The 19,049-nt window shown below is 45.6% G+C and overlaps 1 protein-coding gene across 1 annotated transcript in view; it reads right to left on the reverse strand.

The window, feature by feature from the left end:
* The window catches only part of bahcc1b (BAH domain and coiled-coil containing 1b), a 54,397-nt gene that overhangs the window by 20,321 nt on the left and 15,027 nt on the right, over nt 1-19,049 (reverse strand). The window contains exons 3-10 of the mRNA XM_085361283.1: nt 10,806-10,964; nt 6,897-7,007; nt 4,607-6,604; nt 3,812-3,923; nt 3,052-3,245; nt 2,786-2,926; nt 1,653-1,825; nt 667-1,051 (exon numbers count right to left, since the gene is read on the reverse strand). Coding sequence (XP_085217409.1) covers nt 667-1,051; nt 1,653-1,825; nt 2,786-2,926; nt 3,052-3,245; nt 3,812-3,923; nt 4,607-6,604; nt 6,897-7,007; nt 10,806-10,964 — 3,273 coding nt within the window. The remainder of the gene's footprint in view (nt 1-666; nt 1,052-1,652; nt 1,826-2,785; nt 2,927-3,051; nt 3,246-3,811; nt 3,924-4,606; nt 6,605-6,896; nt 7,008-10,805; nt 10,965-19,049) is intronic.

The following is a 19,049-nucleotide window of genomic DNA, read 5'->3' on the forward strand; positions in this document are numbered from 1 at the left end:
CACAGTGGTGTGTATTATACAGCATGTGTGTGTGTGGGTGTAGAAGTGTAAGTATATAGATCTAGGTGGGATATTGATGACACCCTGCCGTTTTCCTGTGATTGCAGCGCCAGCCCTGTCACCCCTGCTCTCTTATTATTGATGATATCCCTCCGCCCCCCTGACAACGCAGCCAGATGAATGCGTATCCTTCCGCGTGTTCTTCTCAAGGACCCCTGAAGGATAAGGAGGCTCTATCTGAAGATTTCACTGACCTTCACTGACACACATATGCACACTGGCAGGTCACACACATACATACATGGACAGAGTGCCCATATGCTTTTTTCTGACCTTAATGGCTTGCCTGCCCGCTGTCCCTCTTTGGCTCGCACAGAAAAAAAAAGTGCACACATACACTCAAGGACACACTGAGTAAGGGACCAGCCATGCTTCAAACAATTTCTGCAAAATCAAAAGAATACCACACTTCAAAGCCCAGTGCTGCATTTCAGCAGCAGCGGCCTCCATCACTCTCCCTCTTTCTTTTTCTCTTATGCTCTGTCTGTCTCTGTGTCCTGTTTCGCCATCTTTATGCTATCTGATGGTCCAGCCTGCTGGCACAGATTTTTCAGTTCAGACAGTGGATTCATTAACGAGCCTACGGGAGCTTCTGCACACACAAACCTGGCTCGAGGGATTGTGGGTAGTCCTGAGGTGGCTGTCCCTCTCCTCTGTCACTGCCCCTCTCCAGTCCTTTAGAGAGGTGTGAAGGAGCAGGGCTGAGGGCTGGGGACCGGGGAGCTGCTGCAGCAGGGCTCGGTGCAGGAGTCAGAGGATTTGGCGGGTGCGGAAGCGTGGATGGGGAGTGGTAGCAGGGTGACTGACGGCTAGTGGGGCACATTCCCGGAGATGGTGTGGATGTCTTGGGTGGAGGTGGGGTGTGAGAGAAGGGTTTGGCTGCATGGGAGGAGGCAGTGGACGTGGATGAAGAAGAAGAAGAGGGAGTCCTGGATGGTGGAGATTGATGAGTTGAATCTTCCAGGGTGATGGTGCTATCATCATGTTTTCTCTATGAGAGGAGAAACGGAGAACAAGCGATTGAGAAGTAATCCTTACAATGATTGGATGAATACATTTTAAATGTGTTACACGATGCTAATTTAACACTTTGATCTTCATGGCCAGTTACGACTGTATGACAGCAGGAAATGCAGTTGTATAAGACAAGCCAAATTGCATCTAAACACAAACATTAATTCTGAAAAAAAAAAAAAAACATGACAGAAAAGCAGGGGGGGGGGAGAAGAACTGTAGAAATGACCACATCGCTTGATTGCCAAATGATCTGGCAAATGTGAAAGCGTAAAAGCAACACATCAATGTGTCTTTATCAGTAAAACCATTCTCCAACAAAAGAGGAAGTCATTGGCTTAAATAAATATTGCTGAGTGTGATTTTTGCATATGTTTTTCTTTCAGTGTTAAGAAGTCAGGATATCTGCACTGAGAGATCTTCAAACAATTCAGTAGTGGTCGCGTATTGTAGTCATAACAGCTGAAACGAGGAAGAAGTGCCATTGCGCAACTTCAGCGTATTTCCCAATTCTCATTTGTCCACAGTTTCACAATAATAACTCATTGTCATAGGTTTCTGGTTTATACTGGTCTTACTTGTCCTAAAGATTGGCGTTGGATATGCTCCATGGCTCGCTGCTGCTGCAGGGCGTACAGCTCCTGTTGCCGTAGAAAGGAGGGGCGGGAGTAAACTGGGTGATGCTGCAGGTGAGGAGGGGGGCCTCTGCCTCCATAAACAGGAGGCCACAGACCCGAGGGCTCCAGAACATCTAGAGTAGATATTGTAAATGAGAGAAACGGCTGAGTGTTTTCTTTTGATTTAAAGAAAAAAAAAAAACAATGTAAAAAGTATGAAGAAAGACATTGATGGATGTTGTTGCAAGACTGAAAATAGACCATTTGTAGCCCGAATGAGCTGTGTTTTGGCCTCAGACACAATCACTGAATAGTGAATGCATGCTTAACAACCTGTAATCACCACTTTTAACGCTTTCTATGCAGGTTTTCTTTACAGGGAAACACATAGTTTCATCACATCCTCTCCCTTAGCACATATGAATGTGAACACACATATGAGTATACATACACACACACACACACACACACACACACATCCCTCCTTGGCTGCCTTGTCGCTGGGAACCTTTGTTCTGTGAGATTAGCCTGAGTGGGCTAATGTTTCCCAGGGGAAGGGTTCAGTGGATGCACTTCCCCTCTCCACAGGAACTCTCACGGAGCGAGGCAAGGGAGGCGGGAGATAATTAAATTTCACAGCCTGTTTGCAAAGCAGCGCTGACACACACACTCACCACACACACACAAAGACAAACACTTTTGTCTCTCCAGCAATGGCTGAGGTGCCCAATAAAACCCTTCACATATCGTATTGTTTCAGACGTGAACACAACTTTAAACACACACACAGAAAGCACACACACAGAAAGCACAAAGTCCAGTCCAAACACATCAGTGCTCCACCACAAGAGAGATGAAACGCCAGTTAAAATGGTTTGCATAATGCCGGGCACACGCAGAGGGGGGGCAGCAGAATAGCTGCTCCCATTAACGAAGCTATAAAACATGGTCCCACTGACAGAAGGACTTAGTTGAGCATTATATTATGACTAGCCAATGATACTAAAACTCTGGGAGAGAAATGGCAGAGGCTTTGATGATACAAATGAAAAGGGGGGGGGAGGAGTATGTGTGTATGAGGATGCTTAGCATACCAAGGTGGTGATGAGGCCCTGGTTCTGTTGGAAGAACCATTAGTGGGGAGTTAGGGTCTTGGGTAAGTGACCCCAAGACAGGCTGCAGAGTGCTGGGAAGACCTGGAGGAAACCCTGGAGTCATTCCCACGTGACTCAGACCTATAATGTAAAAATATAGCAACTTGGAATTGCAACAAAAAATAAAGAAATAACTTTATGCCGTCTATTGGAGGGCATCAAAAGAACAGAACAAGCTGAAGGTATAAAGTTAGATCTCTACTCACTGTATGAATGCCCCATCCAGAGGGATGGACTTCCTGTTCTCTGCATCCAGTGGCGGTGAGCTGGGTGAGCATGTGCAGCGGGATCAGCCCCCAACTGGCTCGCTCCTCCGGGGACCAAGAGGTGAGAGGTCAGATCCCCGTGGCAGCTGCTGGAAGGGTGGATCCTGGCGAACTCCATGCAATCCTTGTTTTCCCTGTCGTGGCAGTAGGCGGTATGAACTTTGTCATTATCTTGATTATCCCTCTTATTGTCACCATCATCACTGTCATTATGATCATTATCTTCATCCTTGTCATCTTCATTACCACTACCGCCATTATAATCATCGAGAAAAAGGAAATGTGACGGCAAGAGGAACAGACATCACCTTGTGCCTGGTCTATGAGTTCTCATTATATGTTTTCTTCCCTTGATATGACTACATAATAAGAGCCCGATACTTCAGAGACATCCATATTAGTCCCCGTAACATTAATGCACCACATCTCATCTTAGGTAGAAAGAGAGAGAAGAGAAGTGAGAGAGAGCGAGAGAGTGAGGGTGTACAGAAATACCACATCAAAGGGTGAGAAGAGTAAATGGAGTGAGGGGATGAGAGAGAAGAGATGCGCAGCTTCAGACTGGAAGAGAGAAGCCGAGAATAAAAGAACTACAGCTTATCAGATAAGAGCAAAAATGAACAGATGCTAGTGTGTGAACGTGTGCGTATGTGTTTGTGTGTGCATGCGTGTGTGTGTGTTAATATGTGTTTAAGAGTACCTGATGATCATTTCTCTGTCTCTGTCCAGGTGATGAAGACCGATCTGATCCTCATTGATCCTCTTCCTCTCCTCAGCCTCCCGACCAAGAGGATACACAGGGCGTGACACCCCTGAATTACACAAATACAGCACCAGAAACATATAACTTATCGGCACTTTTATGTACAATCAAATGATGTAAACAATTTCCAACCAGGTATAGGAAATAAATGCACAGCAAAAGACAGTACATGGTCTACATAGATTACATGGATTTTGCTAACTTTTAATGTATCCCATATATTCTATGTCAAAATATATCTTAAAGCAGCGGTCCCCAGCCTTATTTGCACCACGGACTGGTTTATGTCCGGCCTTTAAGGTGTCGTGGATAAATACAACAAAATAAAACCATTACCGGTACCAAAAAAGAAGAAGATTTATTCATAACACACGGGAAAAGACCTAGGGAAACTGAGTTAACGCTAAAAACTGAAAAAAATCCTGAAAACCATCAATTTCACACCTGAGCCTCAACTCTCACGTCCCAGTACCAAACAACTCATGGACTGGTACCGGTCCGTGGCCCGGGGATTGGGGACTGCTGCCTGAAATTATTTTGTAATAAATTTCTTCTTGAACGTGCTAAATGATAAGTAGTGTGGAAGGGTTTTGGAGTCATTCTAAATATATCAGATGTCAAAGTGAATCAAGAACACCATCAGCTGTTCTTGTGTGTTTAATTGTTGATATTCTCCATTAATGTAGCCTCATGTTGAAATTTTCAGTGCACAGAGCACAAATGATGTCTGACCTTTCATGCTGTGCAGTACCCTGCCTTGCCTGCTGTGGCCAGGGGTGCTGTCTGGGGAACGATGGGGGGGCCTGGCTACTGCGACTGCAATACCCACTGGAGGCTGTCGAACTTCCCCCTCTCCTGCTTCCCCTGCCTCCTTTCCACCTCTGTCACTTTTCTGCCCCTCGTTAGCGGAGCTTCGGCGAGGAGGGAGTGACTGTTTGGGAGGGTCCTGCTGGGAGGTGCTGCTTTTAGCTCCTCCTCTGTCTCCCTTCTCTGATCTGTCTCCACCCTGCTCGAGGCAGCCTAGACCTCCAAAGGGGCTCCTCTGTGGCAGAAGCAAAGGCTGCTGGGAGCTGTAGTTCATTAGGTTCTTCATGGCACTGCCTTCACTGTCGGCAGATGAGGAGGACAGAGGTGGAGGCAGTTGCGAATGTAGCTGGTTGGGATCATTGTGTGGAGCTTTGTTGCTCAGCCCTTTTACTTCACCTTTACCAACCGAACCTTTTCTCTGGTCCTCTTGGTGGTCCCCTCGTGCCCCCCATGAAAGTGCTGTCTGAGTTCCGTCTTTCCCCCTGTCTTCTGCACACGCTCCGTGGCTACTGTGCTGTTGGTGCCTTATCCTTGCAACCTTTTGTCCCTCCCTTGAAGGTGTTGCTCCCGGTCCAATCTTCCCATCAGAAACTGAGTGGGAACAGTCCCCCAAGGGAGAAGTGCTAGCATCGGGGCAATTTTTTGATAAGCCCTGTTCACCTGACTTTTTCTCCTGGGCATCTGCCGGAAGCGAGGGTCGGTAAACGTCGTCCACAACCTCAACATCTCTGAAGGACGAAGAAGTTTCAAGGCTGCAAGACCTCAGTTCTGACTGAGAATTGACGTTGGAGCCTTGTTTGTGGAAGTGTTGCGTCTGCATACTCCAGTCAGGAGGTTTGTCAGCCTTGCCGTATCCCAGCTGCTGCTGGTATTGCTGCGATTTTTCCTTCTTCTGGCAGCTACTAAGTTGACTAAGGTGATGAGAGAAACTTTCATGAGATCCTTCTCCACTTTTATCATCTGCCTTTCTCCCACCTCCTCCTGCTCCACGACAGTCTGGAGTGCCCAGGTCCCCCAATGGCCCCACTGAGGGCACATAAGTCGGGCCAATGACCTTTGCCTCCCTGCCAGGTGTGGATACTGGATCTTTGGAGGGCGTAAGTGTGAGAGGAGCGGGAGAGCAGTAAAACTCAGGATGAGGATGATGATGGGCATGGTGTAACCACCCTCCCGCAACCGTGGATCCCATATGCAAGGCATGAGGAGGTGGTGGCGGCGGAGGAGGGGGAGGCATAGAGTAGGAAGCCACTGAGTGGGGAGTTGGAGATGCCAAGATTGCTGTCGCTGCAGCCGTCCCCCGTCTCATACATTCAGATGAGGAAGTCGAGGATTCGCTGATCCTCATCTCTCCATTTATAGGTCCATCTTTTGAGCACCTTCTGCTGCCTCCAGATAGAGGTCTACCCGCACCACCACCGCAGCTACTTAGTGCTCCCGCCTTTCCTCGAGAGCCAGCCTCTGCCCCCGAGCCAATGGACAATTTGCAGGCACTCATATGTTTCACTCCCTGACTGCCCGAGTCACTGTCTCTGTACTCTTTATACCGCTCTGCAGCATGTCTGTGGTCTTCCTCCCTTCCCTGGAGGTTGAGGTGAGGAAGAAGGGCGGGGTGGGGGAAAGCTTGTTGGTGGTGGCCAGACGGAGTGGTAGCAGGGCTCATTTGATGAAGATGGTGATGACTAAGTTTGTCTTTGCTCTCCTGGTGCCTCTCCTTGCTACTCGATCGCTCCTTTTCCTTTGACACAGACGAAATGCTTTTCTCGCCAATATCCTTGGTGCTCTTGCCACCAACTCCCCCGCTGTCTGTCTCCCGGCTGCAAGAGCCAAGTGGGTGTCCCGAAGCAGTCCTGGACAATGGAGGAAGGCTGTGACTGGTGGAGAGAAGAGGTGGCTGAGGAGGAAGGCCTCTCAGGTAGAAGTGATCTAAAAGCACAAGATATAGAGGATAAAATAGATCTTTAGGGTTGAAAATGTGTTCCTACAATGATTTCTGCATAAAAGAGACAAGAAACTGCCATGTTGAATAACTGGACTCTGAGTGTCTAGGTGTTCTTATTCCTGTGGTGATGCTGATTAAGCATTTTAGGGATGCCCTGTATATAAAAAGCTATTTTTTTATGAACACACACACACACACACACACACACACACACACACACACACACACACACACACACACACACACACACACACACACACACACACACACACCTACCTTTTTGAGTTTCATAGAAGCGGTGCTGTCCATAGAGGCTGTTGCTATGGTGATCCAGGGGACTCATGGGGAGAAAAGGAGACGCTAGACTTCCTGAATAGCTGGGGTACCCTGTCAGTGGGAGGCAGAGCACGAAAGAATTGATGTTTCTTTGCAGCGTTGACATTCAGCAGCCCTCTAAACAAACAGTTTATCTCTACAATCTATCATGGAACGGGGCCATTTTGGAAAATGCAGGAAAAAAAAAACATGTCCAGTTAGTGCTACTTTCACCATAAATGCACTTTCGCACAAACATGCCAGATGAGTTGACATTATTTACAGTGGACAAAGTGGTGACAAAAACCACAGCCGACAGCTACTGCCAAGTGTTTGCAGCATTTTACTGGGTGGAATTTGCTCTTTCTCCCAAACCCAAGACAAACATTATGAAGCATTTGAACAGCCCACCCCCTCTTTAAAACACACACTCGCACACAGACACACAGACACACACACACACGGGGTCCTCCCATGAGGTCAGTGGGAGGTAAATGGTCGTTTCACTCTGTTCCTCGTCTTCAAGGACGTTGAACTGCATCGTGGGATAGAGGAGGTCTTGGAGGTTGTGTTGATAGGGGGGTGGCTGGATGCATTGATGGGTGAACAGCACTGTGGGTGTGTGTATATGGTTGGGGAAGGGTGTTATTGGAGGGGAGAAACAAAAGAAAACACACAAAAATAACCACAATCCCATATAGGTACATGAACGTGCGCGCACACACACCATACAAGAGGTGCACGTCTCAGCACTGTGGAGAGAAAAATGGCTTGGGATTGTTTGCGTATGCGTGTGTGTTCTCCAGCAGCTGGTTTCATGCCCCACAGAGTGTCCTTGCCGGCCTGTTAATTGGCAGCCGTTAAAAGTTTAACGGCGGTGGCCAAAGTAAACAGCACTCCATAAAAACTCATCCTACGCATTCCACAGTCACACTGCAAAACCACCAACACCCCCTCACTGCTTCCAGCATGTGTGTGTGTGTGTGTGTCAGGAGGAGGGGGCTTTCTGTGTTCACGCTGCAGTGTAAATGCACAAATGTGTCATACCCGTGTGTGTATGTGTGTGCCTGTGTGTGTGTGTTTGCGTGTGTGTGATTACTCTGACTGGTTAACAACCAGTGAATCTAAATGGCAACAATTAGCCAAAAGGCTCTATCAGCCATCTAAGGGCAATCCCCCGGGTAATGACGAGTGATAAAACTCAGGAGGGGTGGGAGGGATGAGAAACAAGAGCGAAGGGAATAAAGACAGCAGAGGGGCAGAGTGGCAAAAAATTAGATGAGGAATAAAAAGCAAGAGGAAAGGAAAAAAGGGAGGGAGGAAAGGTGAGCAACTGAATGAACAGGGAGACAAAAAAAAGACACCAGACAAACAGAGCTGTCGATATGAAAAGCCCCCCAATCTGGTGCTGCTGTGAGGCGTATGGTGAGAGGAGAGGGGAATGTGTGTGTGTGTGTGTGTGTGGGGTGGGGGGGGGGGGGGGGGTGGGGGGGTGTCAAAGGGAAGTGGAGGACTTATAGATGGTGAAGATGAGAGGACGTGGAAGGGGAAGTAAGGAGATGAGCTTGTGAGAAATGACAGAAAAAAACAAGGATAGATGTGGAGAGGAGAAAACAAGCGCACAAGGGGCTATAATAGTGTCTGTGTGTATTGGTGTGGGTGTGAGGTAATATGTCTCATCTGTGACTTTATGTGTGTCAGTTTTGTGTGTGTGTGTGTGTGTGTGTGTGTGTGTGTGTGTGTGTGTGTGTGTGTGTGTGTGTGTGTGTGTGTGTATCGGCCAGGTTTCTTCTCTCCGTGCTGGCTACGCTCCACTCTCTGGACTCCGGCCAGCTGGCAGACCGCCTACCGGAGCTCCCTGGCTTGAATTCTTAAAAACAATCATTTGTAGTGTGTGTGCGCGTGTTTGTGCATGTGGGTGCGTGCACTCCTGCGTAAGTGTGTGTGCTCAAACATCAAAGCTGAGCCACACACACACACAAAATACGTCTGATACGCACACACATTCTTAGCCTCCTTTCACTGCTGCTCCGTTCAGGTCCTGCCTCTGACTCTTTCTATGAATCTGAACTAAGACAGAAGCTCACACGGGGCTCACTTTTAGGGCTCAACTGACGAGCTGAGAGTGAGGCAGTCGTTACAGACAAAAGTCTTTAGAGGCACCGGGAGAAGTTCCTTAAGGTAAAAACCCAGCTCTTGCGAGTTTGTCTAGTGTTTAAAACATAAACTCAGGGCAGAGTGGAGAAGTGTACCACCAGCGTGAGTGACAGGCGGCATGTTTGTCCAAATTAAATTTCGGTGTTTGTACACTTGGTCGCCAGCAGGGTGTGAGAAGGAAGGGAAGGGGATGTTTTTTGCTTTGCCAAGCTTGCTTTCTTTACTCTCCTGGTTCAGAGTGATTAAAGGTAAGGGTTAGAGGCAATTAAAGTGACAAATGTATGAGCTTGCTATTGTTTGCTCAAGTAGTTAGTGGCATCACTGGCAGGTAAAGTGAGTCAGAGGAGGCCTTTTTTTTTTTTTTTTTTTTTTTTACAGTAGGCGTTTTGACTTGTCTTGGCAGGAATAGTGCAGGTGTACTACATACACAATGGGCTTTGAAATCCATGACTCAGCAACGACAAGATCAGGATAGTAGAACAGCCATACCCGAATGGTACACAGTCTATTGTTTTCATTAAATGCACGTGCTAAAAGTGTTCAAATGCAGTGAAAAAATTATAATTGCATGTGTCAGATAGCTGGTTAAATGTCACTGCTTTTTATGATATCGACATCAGCACTGGCTGTTTGTTTAATTCATCTGCAGTGGTGTGAGGGGACATCACTGTGTGTGTTACTGTTTACCAGTGATCAGTTAGTGAAAAGGTAGTGAAACGTAAAATCCTGATTCTGGCCGTTTTCAGTCAGTTAAGAAACGCAGCCTGTGGCGGAAACTGTCTTTCTGTTGAAGTTATCTCTTTGACCCATCTCACTGTCAAAAAGAGAAATCCTCGCTCTTTCTGTCTCGTTTTCTCTCTCTGTCTCTCTCTCACACACACACACACACACACACACACACACACACACACACACACACACACACACACACACACACACACACACACACACACACACACAGGAACAGCATGCATACACATACCTGAAAGGGACAGATAACTAAGTCAAGCTCAGTCTTTCACCACAAATGGTTAACAGTCGAAAAGAGGACATGATGCGTGTGGATGCGCACATTTTGTGTGTGTGTGTCTGATCAGGAAGGGGGCCGTTGGAGGTCGGTTAGCCCAGAAGGGGCCCTGAGGGTGGGGCTGCGGTCAGAAGGGGGAGGGGTTGTGGAAAGGGAGAGGATGCTGGAAATGGGGGTGAGTTTCAGTGTGTGATTATGTGTGTTTACCGGGGGTGGGGTCACCCTCCTAAAAGAGAGGAGGGGTGAAAGCCTGAAGAATTTTATTAAATAATTTCTGATTGTAACATTATTTTTACGCTGTGTTGAGGTTTGAGCGTGCATGTGAGGCCTGTTTTATGGGTTGGGGCCAGAGAGAAGGGAAATATTTTGGTTGCTCATCAGTTTTTGACACGGTGCTTGAACATGGTGAACTAGAAAGCAGCCACAAACACAAAACCGCATGCTTGCTATCAAACAGAACAAGAAGTGTGTGTGTGTGTGTTTCCATAAGTAGCATCATCTAAGGCATCACTGCTGCACGTGTTTGGCCTTGGCTCAGTGTTGGTTAAACCACTTAATGGCTCCATCACAATCTAATCCCAAACCAAGACCCTGGATTAACCAGAGACCCAAGTTCTCTGCGCTGCTTCCTGTGTGTGCGTGTGTGTGTGTGTGTGTGTGTGTGTGTGTGTGTGTGTGAAACTTACCTTCATGCGAATGTGGGTACCAGATAGGGGAAGCGCTTGAATGGGGTCCAGACCTGTAGGAGGGGGAAGAAGGGGAGGCAGCAGGTCCTGAGGGGTGAGTGGGGTGGGAGGACGGGGACCCGAGGCTGCTAGCCAGGAATGAACCCATGAAGGAGGCACCTGAGGGACACAGAGAGGGCCTGGAGGTTAGAGAAATGATAGGGGAATAAATGGGGGAAGGGGAGTCATGGGGACTCTGCTATGGTGCCAATGAGCACACGCGACTGTAAATCACTTGAGAACGCCTTTGATTTTACCTTGTGCCAAGAAAGAGATGTAGTTTGTTGCAGACATATTAATATCACTGACTACTGCTGAGAAAAATAATAATAACACTCATTTTTGACCTGCCCAGGAGAAATTAATCCCCTCAGGCTACATTCGCACTGCAGATGGAAGTCCTCCAATTTTGATTATTTTTTCCTCTTACCATGTGACACACAGATCTTTTTTTTTTTTCTTTAAAACTACAATCACTAAAAACCTTCAGGAATTCCATTATGATCTTCATGGGTATAGAATGGGGGTCTCAGGCATGAATGTGACATTAAACTATTTTTTTTAATCAAAGATGATACCTTTAACCTTAGATGATTTTCATTACTTTGATGCCAGGTCTTAGCCAGAATTAGCATCAAATGACAAACCGAGACAGCTGAACTACTCGGGCCACCGGGAGGCAATTTTAGCTGTTATTCTTCAAATAGCTATCATGTAGCAGAGTGAAAGACGAGATATAAAATAAAAGATTGCAAGGTTGAAGTGGTGTTGTGCCTAATTCCCACTGGTGGAGAGAATTTTTAAAAAGCGTTAACGCCTAACACAAGTGACTGTGAAGCCCCACTTACTGAATTTAAGCTGACCTTGCATGAAAAACCAGCCCCCTGATGTGACACCTAAACATTTTCTTACCCCCTAAATCTTTTACTCAAATACAAACCCCGAGAGTTGAGCCCTGCAAACTGTGTTAATATTACTTCTGATCTTTTTTAGCCCAAAGTGCTAAATATATACATTTAATTACAACACGAACACAAACATACATGCTAAAGTCTCTACAAAATATGCAAATAAAGGCACCACAATAACCATGGCTTGTAGTGCGGTCTGACTTCTTATCTCACCATGTATGATTGGGGTAAAATAATCACACAACTGTGTGAATGTATTAATTTATTTACGCCTGTTCCTATTATGCCAAAGCTTTTTTTTGGTGTAGATGTGCATCACGTGGTCAACATAGAAGATGTGGTAATGTAGCGTTTCCACTGGTTGTTCCTGTGTGAATCAGAACCATAGGCTGCAAATAGAAAGTGGACTTAGCCGCTGGTGAGTGAAGTACAGTGAGAAATATTGACGCATTCTCTTGTTCTTCTGAGATCAGATCTGACAAACGAGGTGGGATGCGACTGAGAAACCAAAGGACGTTGCACGTTCATTGCATAAAGACAGGTCAAGCATAAGACAGCCACCCTAAAGCACATGCTGCTTTGTCCTCCTTTCTGACTCTAAGAGGGGACATAATTTACAAACCGCACATTGCGTTGTATTCAGTAAAACTTAAAACTAGCAACCAAGATCATAAACTCATCCACAAAGTGTGTACTAAGTTAAGAGATCACGTGAGCAGCAAATTCATATTCTCATGAACTTCTATACAGTCAACTCCTGGTGGCAATTAGAAGCAAGCTAGTTTGAGGCACTTAGGTTAGCTTGTAGCTTAGCTTAAATTTTTAGCTAAGCTACATTCACCACTTGTGATCAGAACAAGCACCATTCAAGTACAAACATGAACGAGAATTTTAAGATATAACATTTTAAAAAAACTGGTTAGCTGACTCGAATCATCGTGAGGTGGTGTTATATGTGCTAGCATAAACAAATTAACCTCGCAATTACCTGAGCCTTCCCCTGTTGAATAGCTGCCTACAAGCTAAGGCATAATTCCATCTTTGCCACGTGTGTGCACTGCTGACGTAACGTGAGAATCCCGTTATCATGTACTGAGCTGTAAGTCGACGGTTGGCAACGAGTCCAGCATAGAATCAGTGTTAAAGGGATAAAGTGGCGGGATAGAAGTCATTAGGTAGTTACAAGTAAAACACCGGTTTGCAAAAACTGCTGAAATGACATGTCGCCGACTCACTGCAACTCCTCGCAGAAAAATCGAACAAAGATGCAAATCCAACTTCCCAAGAGATTCCTAAACTCAAGTTTCCTACACTAGTAAAAGAATCAACAAGAGACAAACCAGAGGTACAGTATTTATAGAACTCGATCTCATGTCTTAGCACGAGTCTGCTCTTGCGGTCACATATTTGGTCGGCTGGGCCTGCTCTGCACCTTCAAAAGATTTGATCATTCATAAACCATCACACGGGGTCACAACCAAGTTCAGCTCTTGCACGGAACTGAGTGCAAGTCTAATCTCATGCTGTAACAGTTTCGGCAAACTGAGCAAGAAGACTCAGTTCAGTTTGGCTCATCAGCATGCTCTCATTTAGTGGAACAAACTGAACAGTTGTAGGGGAAGGAGGAAACAAATCCACAGGGAATCAGGTAATTAGTCACGGGATTGAGAGAGAGAGAAAAAGAGAGGGCGAGAGAGAGGTGGTGGGTTGGGTCGTTACTCATAAACGCTGCGTCGCATCAGAGGCAATTACCACAACAGTCCACATCTGAGTCACACACACACACACACACACACAGGAACACACGCGTACAGTACCTTCACCTCAACGACGTCCCGATGCCCTAACAACCACAACCACAAGTGCCTTTAGCTGTCTGCCAATCTGTCTCTGACACACACACACATATGCAAGAGGGAGGGTACTGGGATAAGTCAAGAGCAAGATGGGGTAGCAGCGAGTATTAAAAGACAAATCTGTGTGTGTGTGTGTGTGTGTGTGTGTGTGTGTGTGTGTGTGTGTGTGTGTGTGTGTGTGTGTCTATTTATACAGCTGGATCCCAAGCATCAGAACACACACGCACACACACACAGTGATCAAGACAAACACACACACAAGCCAGAATATTTAAAAGTCGAAATCTTTCCATCTTTTGCTTTTGATATCCGCAGCCTCTGTAGTCATAATAAATTTGTAGGAAACGACAAAGACACTCGAGACTTTCATTTTCCATCTTCCCCTATTCTCTTCCCCCCTCCTCTCGCGCACGCTCTCCTCTCTCACAGCAGATCGTTGCAGTGTTTTCTTTTTCTCCCCCCCACCCCTCCTCCCTCCAAATCCTCTCTTGTACAAATGTAGATCAGCGGCCTTTTCAGCCAGTCATAATAAAACACAGCTCGTGTAAGGCTGCTCTCAAGGCCCCTGGCAATGCAGACTCTCGCACAAACGTATACTGACACTGACACGTCAAATACACACTGATGCACACATAACGCTACCTGTATCAAGTCTAGTGCAACAGACGATAGAAAAGAAAGACAACTTTCACATGAGCAATGGGGTTTTTAAAAAGAAACACAAATCTTGGCCACAAAATAAAATTGCATTGAATGAAAAAGAAGCTTAGGCGACTATTTCAAATAGTAGTGCTGTGATTTAAGTTTAGCAATGTAAATACTTTGCATTCCTTCCTGACTTTCTTCCCACAGCTGTTCTTTAATGTCTAACCCCTATCAGATCTCTGCCCTTCCCCCATCTCTCCATCTTTTTTCCATTTACTCATTACTTTCATTTTTCTCGTCTTTTCCCCCCTTTTTCCCTTTTCCTGTCACCTGACTCCTGACCCTCTCTGTCTGTTTTCTGTTGGTTGAGTTGAGGAGAAAATCATATTTGCCCACTCTGTCTCTCTGGCCTGCTGATATGGAAAATCATCTCAGAGGCCAGCCACTAACATAAACCTCATTTCTGTCCCTGTTTCTCTTTTCTCCTCCCCTTCTTCCTCTCCTCCTGGCCTGCGTTTCCGCCTTTGTTTTATCCTGATCCACACATTCCCTTTCCATCTGTCACCGCTGCATCCACTTGGAGTTTCCCCTTTTTTCTCAGCAGAAACACCAATAGACAAATGCAAATATGCTGAATTAGCCTCAGCCGATGAAGGAGCATAGACGCTACTCATCAGTGCTTTTAATCTTCTGATCAGCTGCAAATATCCATTTATTCAAATATTCATTGTGACCCCCAGTGATACTAGGATTGTATACCACCTATCTCTGTGTTTGCATGTGTTATTTGCCACATATAGAAGTCCCCAACCAAGTAGATAGCTACATGAAGTCTCCATGGCAGTAATTAAAGTAGAAAAACATATTCGTATCCCTCCCATTTTTTTCCGAGTTGGCATTGTAACTTGGAAAAGTGTATAAACACACAGCCAGCGAATCCTCCGATGTTGACAATCCAAAGTAATAAAAATCAGCTTCGATTCACAGTAATACAGGCAGCTGTACTTACAGTGAGCAAAATCTGCTTTAGTTTATTCATGATTGACTGTAATGTGATTTGCTGAGGGGAAAATCCACTCAAAAACACTTAAACACTGTTTTAGAAAAAAAGGGGCTGGATATGCGCCTTACTTTTCTGGGCAGGTTTTTGTGGCTTGGCATATTTCTGGTATTCTCGTGGATAACATGGGGCCCAAAAAATTAAATTACACACACACACACACACACACACACACACACACACACACACACACACACACACACACACACACACACACACACACACACACACACACACACATATATATATATATATAAACATAAAGAATGACAGAAACGGAACTTAAAAATGAGAACACAGTTGCTAGTGAGAGTGATTGTATGGGCCTATTTAAGGGGGGGAACCTTTAAACGCTACCAAGAGGAATGTAATGAAAATGCCCTTTTTTTTTCGGAAATAAAAAAGGTGAACTCGTGACTGCTTTAATCAAGGATCAACCAATCAGGCCTACTTAAAAACCTTGGCAGTCATGTTTAGAAACAATAACATCATAGAGCCTTTCATGGAGAATTCCAAAGCAAGTGTCTGATGAAGGAATGCGGCCAAAACATCAAGGTTATTTTCTCTTTTTTACGTTATAAAAAGATCTGCTTTGGCATTTGTTAAACCAATTAAGTTACACTATATGCAATATAATGTGTCAATTCAGCTGAAAATGCTTAAAAGTGAGAAAAGATATAACTCTGCAGCCTCTTTTGTGTGCTTCGGCAGCTACTGAAGAGCGCTTGATGAAGTTTACTGTGAAAAAAGCAACAAAAAAAGCATGAAACAGGACAGAACATTCCAAGATTTCTCACTCTTCGAAAGAGGAAGAAGAGGGAGATGAAGAAGAGAAGCGAGAGAGGGGAAGAGGAAGGTAAATTTGTTGCAAGTGGTTAAGAAAAAAAAAGTCCTGTGGTAAAAGAAGCAAACACAGATAAAGTGATGGAGGTATATTCTTTGTTGCATCTCACTGAATGGACTGCTGGTGATCGATACATGCACACACACACACACACACCTGGAAGGATGATGAGTTAAATCAATCTCCATCCGATGGAAGATCAATAGCCTCTTGTGTTGTATCGTCACATTTGCCAATTAACAAAAGCCTCTGTGCTCCCACTGATATACTGAACTCTCTCCTACATGCACATCTACACACACACATACTGTCACTCGCAGAAAGAACTCGAGAGTCTGAAACTGCACTCTGTGTGTGTCTGTTTGTGTGTGTGTGTGTGTGTGCGCGCGTGTGTCAGAGGTTCTGACTCTCGTTAGCTTGGCTGTTACGCTTATTGCCGTACACTTGGCAACCTCTCGTCAGTCCGACCCTTTCATAAGCCTCCAACCACCAAGGGCCCTGGCACTGAGCCTTCAGTCTGTGTGTGTGCATGTGCATGTGTGTGTATATCTAAGTGTGTGTGTGTCTGTGTGTCTAGGGCCAGGAGTCAAGCCAGACCTTTTTGATCTGTTTTGACACCACGGAATTGCACAAGTGACAGGGCTACTCAAACAAGGCATTCGTGGAAGGCGCTTAGACACACACACACACACACACACACACACACACACACACACACATACACATACACGCACACACGCACACAGGTCCATAAAAGCATTATGGCACTGGGGACACAAACACATTCAATGTGTGAGTAAGCGCCCAAGCGGTGCTTACAAAGAATATGTTCAGGGGAGAAAAGGAGTTCTTTTGCTCGACTAGATCCAGATAGCATTTTCCTTCTGCTCTATCTTATTATTCATCAACGATTCCTCTTGACTCATTCATGTTAGAGAGAGTAGGGTGTGCAAGCAAAGCATGGCATGTCGCCTGGGACGAGCAGCTGCACTGAATCACATTACGTAGGGAAGAAGAGAAAGGACAGAGGAAGAGAAAGGGAAAGAGAGAGAGAAAGAGTGGAGGGGGAAAATTAGATGAAAGAGCTACAAATGAGAGATTTCCCTGTGAGGCGCATAAATCAGCAGACTATGAACAGCACTGCTCAAAGCCTGACTCCCAGGCTGCGGACTAGAGCCTCGCCATCCACGCACACGCACGCACAGACACACACACACACACACACGTGGATACACACACGTTCTCTCCGCTACCATCTTTGAACATTCACTGCTGTAGCAACATTCCTATCTCACAGCACCTACACGTGTGTACTTAAACATCCAACAACAGCAAGTATCCTAAAAGAAAAAGCACCGAATCTGCTGGCTGTTGCTCCATGAAGATTAAATGAAATCAAAAGCTGGAAGAATTAAATGAAAAATGAGAAGAAAACGTTGCACCTTGCCTACCCCACCCCGGCTCCAGCCCCCACACACGCACATACACACACATGCACACACTCTGGAGTTGTTCCGATTTTTCCATTGGCGAACATAGTCCACAAACGCACCGCTAAACTTTGAGAAAAGAGGAAAATGTTCCTGCTTTTGACCACAGACTTTCTGGACGCCACACACCCACCCACCCGCGGCTGCAGGAAGGACCATATATGGCTTCGAAGAACAGGAACTCACAACGGGAGAGATTCTTAGGAAGCAGGGTGGATGGGGAGGGTTTGGCGGCGGGGCTGTCAGAGTAAGTTTTTCCAGGTTTTACCAAGGAAAACATGGGAATTTGGAGAACAGGGGTCATATGAGACTGGTCTGCTGCCTGGGTCAGAATGAAACACAAATGGTATGTGCAGGCACATGCAGACATACACTAATCAAAAGCATAAGGTTGCTGATATTTCAGGGAAGCCCGCGGTGAGGGTCAATAATGCAATTCCGCATGTGTGCGTGCGCGCGCGTGTACAGGGATGTGTATGTAGCACCAACCCACCCCCAACTCCCCACAGTTACCACCACAGTGGTTTTGCAGCTCTGGTATAGAGTGAAGAAGCCTGTTCTGGAAGATTTGGTCGTCATCCAGTCTGACATGCCCGTGCCACGCCTCTGTGGTCCATTCAGCCTCCAGCCACAGCAAACACACACACACATTCACATACACAGGCTATAATGATTCGAAGCTGCATGGACCTGTGTGCGGATTAAATACACCTGGGGGTCAAGACGCCAGGAAGAGTGAGTCTAACAGAAAACACAGCACCGTGAGCTGAGAGCAGAGTGTGTTTCTTCGTATCAAGTCATATCCAATCATGCGATCTGCTGAAGTTAAGACACAATTAAATTCTGACACCTAGCGCTTTATACTCACTCCTTATAAAACACATTAAGACGCTGCCCTTAATAAACACTTGTGGTTTGGTGCCGCAGCCCTGTTACTTATCAACAGTAATTTATGATTACAAATATGATTGAAACCCAACCTTAAGTAAACAATGTGTCAAAGCTGTGCGAGGCAACAGGTCAGTATTTAGATTGTATTAGATCCTCTGAAGCACTCAGTATTGTACATTAACAATGCATCCTATGCGGCTTGTAGATGAAAGGGGAGGCTCAAAACTCCCCTTTTAGCCTCTTTGCGCTTATTGTTTTGGCTGTTTAGTATACCTTTATTTATATATAAGGACAAATAATGAGCTGCTGATGAGAGCAGAGCATTTCTTTTGCAGAAAAATATATTTATATATATATTTAGTTTATCGACTTAACATTTTTAGGAAGCCAGATACACACACGACTCCACGTGCAAGCTTTTATTGCTTAATATCTTCCAGAGGATGTGTAAATAACCCTGATTGTGGTATCTACACTTGCTTGTGATCATTAAAGAATTCATAATATA

This window comes from Diplotaxodon limnothrissa, linkage group LG8 (genome assembly GCF_057381915.1).
Source record: "Diplotaxodon limnothrissa isolate DT_005_m linkage group LG8, D_limnothrissa_male_GT1.1, whole genome shotgun sequence".
NCBI lineage: Eukaryota > Metazoa > Chordata > Actinopteri > Cichliformes > Cichlidae > Diplotaxodon > Diplotaxodon limnothrissa.